The sequence below is a fragment of the Rhineura floridana genome, chromosome 2 (genome assembly GCF_030035675.1).
Source record: "Rhineura floridana isolate rRhiFlo1 chromosome 2, rRhiFlo1.hap2, whole genome shotgun sequence".
Lineage (NCBI taxonomy): Eukaryota > Metazoa > Chordata > Lepidosauria > Squamata > Rhineuridae > Rhineura > Rhineura floridana.
This window is the reverse complement of record NC_084481.1, coordinates 71,709,763-71,716,296: the sequence shown is the minus strand read 5'-3', so window position 1 is coordinate 71,716,296 and position 6,534 is coordinate 71,709,763. Positions and strand designations below refer to the sequence as shown.

The 6,534-nt window shown below is 40.7% G+C and overlaps 1 protein-coding gene across 1 annotated transcript in view; it reads right to left on the bottom strand.

Annotated features, from left to right (window-relative positions):
* Positions 1-685: 685 nt before the first annotated feature.
* LCT (lactase) overlaps positions 686-6,534 on the bottom strand; it is a 28,042-nt gene continuing 22,193 nt past the window's right edge. The window contains exons 13-17 of the mRNA XM_061612703.1: positions 5,067-5,164; positions 4,106-4,240; positions 3,555-3,778; positions 2,551-2,791; positions 686-1,256 (exon numbers count right to left, since the gene is read on the bottom strand). Coding sequence (XP_061468687.1) covers positions 1,046-1,256; positions 2,551-2,791; positions 3,555-3,778; positions 4,106-4,240; positions 5,067-5,164 — 909 coding nt within the window. The 3' untranslated portion in view covers positions 686-1,045. The remainder of the gene's footprint in view (positions 1,257-2,550; positions 2,792-3,554; positions 3,779-4,105; positions 4,241-5,066; positions 5,165-6,534) is intronic.

Below are 6,534 nucleotides of genomic sequence, written 5' to 3'. Positions count from 1 at the left end.
ATATGATCCATTGTTTTAGGGTTTAGTCGTTCCAACCTGAAGCCTCAAAAATGTTCATGTAGACCTCACAGGTGTGTCTACTGTGAACTCAGTAGGGTTGCTCTAGTATTGGTAACAGCTGTTTATGCTGCAAAACATACCGAGCAAGCAGCCCTTCGAGCAGAATTATACTGGGGGACAGGGTGTCTGCTGGGCACAATTTTTTTAGCCTCTTGTTATAGACGCCAGGCACATGTAAGTCCTAATTCACATTCAGTCTTGATAGGGATCCTGCTTTCTACAATCCTTTTTTCTTCTGTTCTGCAAATAATGACAAACCTTGGCAATCTTTATTTACATCAAGAATGTTACAGAAAAATGAAGAAGGTAGGTGCAGATATTCGTTAATTTCCATTCATTCATAGGGAAATAAAATACATATGCTTAATGAAGGAGTTCTGTTACACAGCAAATTCTGCATGTGACAAATGTCCTAATTCAGATTTAGAGCCATATATTGGGTATTTCTGCCCAGGGCTCCAAAATATCCAGGGGGAAGAAATAAAGTGCCCTCCAGCTAATGAACTGTTATACCCTCATTTCTTTTTTTAAAATTTTTTTTATTGATTTCATAGTAATTTAACATGAATAATATAATGATACAAAAATACATCAATTTAACTTTAATACCCTCCCCCCCATTTTAGAGCCAATTCCTGTTTTGATTAGGTTTATGTGCTATGTTATGGAAAGTATATTGGTAAGTATTGGTATACAGGTGATTATTGTAGTGAATAAAAATTAAATACACTATTAATATGAGATGGTTTAAAATTGTAGGGGGTTATACCCTCATTTCTGACCACTGGCTATGATGGTTTGAGTTGCAGTCTAACAGTGGGAGAGCCGAAGGTTCCCACCTCCTGGTATATACCACTGCATGGACCCCATGTTAAATGCTATGAAAAAGTAAATGGTCATAATTATGAGAACCTTAGTTTGGTCAAATTAGAATTCATGATGTTCAAAGTCTCTTCAGATACTATGAGAAGACATATATTGCAACTTACATTTCACTTAGTTTAACACCTTTTGTTTTGTGGGTCTTTTTGGTCATCTTTCTGTATACATACGAAAAAAGAGCAAGGCCTAGTACAGACATCAAGAATAGTACAAACAGCACATAAAGGCCTACTTCTGCATGAGATGAAGTCAATTCCAGTCCCAAAAATTGCACTCTCTTAATGGATGAATTGTCTATAGGTGAAGTAGTGCTGCTAGTTGGCACAGTAGTAGTACCTAGAAAGGTAAGTGAAATTCACATGAATGAATAAAAAGTCAAAAATGAGGGGAGGAGCTCATTGTGTGGACCTTTGTAACCAGTCTGTTGCATTCATATTTACTAGAGAAGCATCTCTATCTAATTGGCTTTCAAGCAGTAAATTCTTGAGCCACCTCCCATACCGAGAGAAGGCCCTCCCAATACTGTCTACCAACCATATATTGGGAAACATTCTACTAAAAGACACTAAATTAGAAACAAAGGGTTGCTTACACTAGGGAAGATCCCCCCTCCTGCCACACACATACCCCAGTGCCCTTTAACTTCAAGAGTGGCTTTTTGGCAAAGAAAAGGTTATTACATCCTCAGGAGGCAGGTATTCCTCTATGAAAATGAGATTAATAGTAGTGTAAGAGCAAACTGCTGAGTTTTTGCATAGCTACCTTTTGTTTTAGGGGGGAAATGGCTTATACCCTTTATCTTTAAAGTCCCCACACTTGAGCATGTTGCAACCACAAGACAAAGTTCCAGAGACCACTTTGATCCAAATAAGTGAATAGTGCCTATTATGCCAGAACTTACCTGAAAACACTTCAAAAGGGCTAAACTGAATTTAAAAACTCAGGCTTCCTATCTCTATCTCCACATAAGAGCATTTGACAATAGAAATGAACTCTTAAGAGCCAGAGTCAAGCTGGCTGCTTTAGTAGTCTTTGTTCTGTGAAATGCTCTGGAGCATTTCAGAAACAGTAGGGAAATCTGTTCCCTACAGTAGGGAAATCTATTGTTATAACAATAAAGTTATCTTGGCTTACAGGGCCTTGTTTTTTAATGGTTAACCGTTCACAAGGATTACATAATAAACACATATTAAACCTTTATTTCACGGCCTCTCTTCTATATATGACAGGAACTACATTTCTATAATCCCTCATGTAAATCTTTCACCTTCTTTTCCAGCCTTCTAAGATTCATTAGTTCATCCTGACAATTTCTCTGTGAATAATCTAGACTAATTTGTTGAAGGACATTCCACCAGATTTATGGGTGGATGTAGTTAAAACCCTGAGTAATCAACTTAGCCAACTTTTATTTTCACATATCAACACTTTCTGCAATCATATGTCATTAACATGATATGCAAAATTTTCCATAAAATAAGTTGAAACAAACTAGTTTGCCCTAAAGCTAACGTAGATGCTTTTTAATTCTTAAAAGTTAAAAATAAATTAAGGTTCCTCATACATTTCTCATTGTGAATTTACCTAACCCTTCAGTTAGCAATTTACCTACCTTCAGAGTGTGACTCTAGACACAAATGGGGCCCAGTGGCTGGATCTGGAAAGCCGTTACACCGGATGATAGATGAATAATATTTTGAAGACGCCTTTGGAATTCTAGATAGATTCGGGTCTGTGTAGTTGGTGTAATGCAAACCAAATCTTTCGGCAAAGCCTACTGCCCATTCAAAATTGTCCATCAAGCTCCATACAGTGTAGCCTCGCAGATCAACACCATCAAGTACAACTCCTGTTAAGGTGGGGGGGGGGAATTTTAAACTGTCACCCTATGCATATTTACTCAAAGTGTGTACCCCAGGATCAATGGGGTCCCCTTCCAACTCTATGATTCTATGATTCTCAAGTAAGTATGTATGACTGCAACCGTAATATAGGCATCTCAACCTGCTACCCTATTGCTACCCAGTTTCATTTTTGAATGAACAGCATGATGTGAAATCCAAACTATAAATACAGGGTGCATTACAAAGAATTCATTTATATCACACATTGGCTAGACCTTAAAAATCTGAAGCTCCTTTTGTGTTCACTATCTGGTCAATCAACGGAAATTTACTCGAAAGAAATGGTCAATGGATCTTTACTCTCACATTCACGTATGTTGGTGATGACAACCATGGAACCAGATAGTAATAATCATTCCAGAGGACATCCAGAGTAAGAGTATGATCTTGTGTCAACGGGAATAAATTAACCTGCTATGTCCCCATTCTAAAGACTAGTCTTCCATCTCTGAAGTCAATAGAATGTGATGTCCTGGGGGCAGCCCCAGAATTCATGTTAACTCACACTAACGCTAAGAACTAGTCTTGCTAGTTACTTCATGCCCAGCCCTGTGCAAATATAGCTGTGCCACACAAGGGCATCATTAACAACTGTATTGCAAGGAAATGACTGGGGAGGGGGGGGAGAAACAGACAGGTTGATTTGAATCAAACTGTTGCCTACATTCGGATGGCTATTTGGGAACATGGAGAGGGAAAACCATGTACCTTTTAACGCTTCATTGATGTAACTCTTTAAGTAATGTATTCTCCAAATATCATTGAAGCCCCCATCTATACGCTCCGAAATCCCATTCTCAGTCACATAAATAGGTGGGTTATTGTATTCTTCCTTGATCCACTTCAAGAGCCTTCTGAAGCCAAATGGGGTCACCTTCAACCAAAAGGAGCCAGAGCCCAGCCAGCTGCGGTCTGTTATGGAGGCAACACCTCTGTGGAAGAGAGCATACCATGACTGCTGCCATAATATGGGGCAAGATTGATGTGTATTGGTCCTTTAAATTCAGCTATTAATATCTAAAGGTCAACTAAGCCAAGAAGAGTGGTCAGCAGTTGTTGGAGGCTTCAGTGCCATGCACTGCACAATGAATTGGGTTTAGATATGGAAAATCAGCCCTCAGCCTTAAAACTCTCTAGTCTTCACCATCCTTGTGCCCGCCTGATAATTTTGGACTACAATTCCCATTAGCCGCAACCAGCACAGATTTCCAAAAAGCATGCATGTTTTGACATAGTATGAAGTAGTGCTTACATCTTACCTATCAGCATCGTAGGATGTAATGAGAGCTGGGTAGTTTAAGTTGGATGCCAGAACTGTGGTATAATGGTTCAAACCAAAGAAGTCAAAGGTGCCTTTAATCCTCAACTTTTCATTTTCAGTAAATTCAGGGAGTCTGCATCACACACACACACAGACACACACAAAAATGGGGGCAAGGGAAAAGAAGAGATGCTCACATAGTTGTATTTATTACAAGGGAAAGCTTGTTTTCATCATGCTTATTGACTGCCTTTTACCATTGGGGTGCTGTCCTGAGGTAAAGCACTTTTATAAAAGATATCCACAGTAGTTGGAGATTTAACATGAAGAGTAATAAGGATCACACATGTACTTCACCTTATCCAAAGAGCAAAAGTGCTGCATTCAACATTGACATTATTGCTAAGATTTTGTAGCAATGGTTAGCAAAGCCTCATTGGCTGAGCTGTTTTCCCACGCTCAGACCAAAAACAACTAGCCTATGAATAGCATTGCTTCCCATCTCCTGCATGCAATATGGGCAATTTCTCCACATAGGCACCTCACTCACTATTAAAATCAAATCTCATCAGCAAGTTCCAGGCCAAGTGCCAATCATCTGCAGGCCCCTGTATTGCCTATTGCAGTTGCCACCTTTTCTTGCTCCCTGCTGTACTACAAGAATACAGCAACTGCACATTTCCTAAAAGAAGGAACAATCAATATAGGATGGCTCTGCTTCAAAGACTGTTACCTAGTCAGATGCCTCAGGCGCCATTTGCCTGCAGCTTACATGAAGAGGCAGGGCACACCAGAGCAAGACAACAGAGCAGCCATAACTAAGAAAAACAACTTGCCACTATGTGCAATATTAATATGCTCTCTGTGTCTCTGATTTTATGTGAGCTACTAGCACAAACATCCTGGAGGCAGTGCTGCAGCTGGCACAGTTGTTGCCATCAGTTCTGCCAGGCTCTTACCGTGACTGGCCCACACTTCTCTCTTGGATCCTCCTTTTCATCACCTCACTATAGTCACCATTTTTGAAGATCGGGTGAGCAAACCAACCAGCAAAGAACTAGGCAGTGAAAGAAAAAGGGTTGTGCATTAAGCAACAACGTTATGGCAACAGGACTCTTTGCTGCACCAACAATTACCTGTTCTTCAGATGCACCCAAAGGCAAAATCTCTTCCCTGTCTCAGAGAGCTTATTTTACAAAGACAGTACAAACACCCCACAGTATCCAGTAATGGCAGCTGACTGAACAGGATTGTTGCTGACATTATGATTTAAGCGGTCAGATAAAAACACAGGATCAGGTGAGATACAGTGCCCAAGTTCCAACACAAGGGTCCTCTAGATGAGCAACTGATGAATATCTTGCTTTGCTGAGCCTCCGAAGCAGAGTTAAGGGCATAATATAAGAACCACCACCTACATCAGGCCAACAGCCCATCTAGTCAAGCACTCCATTCTCACAGGTGCCCCAAAGGGAAGCCCATGAGCAGAACATGAGTGCAACAGCACTCTCCTCCCCACCCTTAGATCCCCAGCAATTGGCATCCAGGGGCATGGTGCCTCCAGCAGTGGAGGTCTTCTGTAAGATCCCAATGTCAGGTCACATCTGACCTTTGTAATACAGCATCACTTTAGGATGTCTCATGGGAAGCAACTAATGACTAAAATAAATGAATAGTTGTGTGTTTGTTGTGTCTCTCCCCCCCCAACCATCCAATTTTTACGTAATGCACAAATTGCATCATTGGACTCAACCCAAAAGTACTATAAAATATTTGCTGTGGATCTGTAGCTCTGTGGATATCTTACAGAATTGCTGCAACAGCTTGAAAGCACCTTGCAAACTAGAAATTGTGTATAAAATATATTTAGTAGTTATAACCACAACCAGCCCCCACACATCTGGGATTAAATGGAAGAACATTCCGTTCCTGATAAGTGATAATCCCAAGTTTTAGAAATCAAATAACAATGATGTTATAGATACACTATTCAAAGAAGTAGAGAGGTTCTGCTTAACCAAATTCCAGGAATCTCAGCAAGCACAAGCTTGCCTTTAATGCACATGCACACATACACAAACGCTGAGGCGGTACAGTAGCTATAACACAGGCACAGCCAATGTGGTGTCCCTCTAGAGGTTGTTGGACTCCAAATCCCATGCCAATCATGTGAATGCATGGGCTAGTCCTTCTCCCTAGAAGTGGATGCTGGCCACAACACATGATCAGTGTCAGCTTGAAGGAGGCCTACATGATGGAAAACTTGGTCAGTCAGGGTGCCTGTGCCCAATGAGGAAGTCCTATGTACATCCATATAAACATCTCATTTCAGATGGATGCCCATCATTCATGCATTGATAGAAGGCATGGCTGGCACACTGTCAGCATCTACAAGACGGAGCTACCCCCTGCGTTCTTGATAGCCCT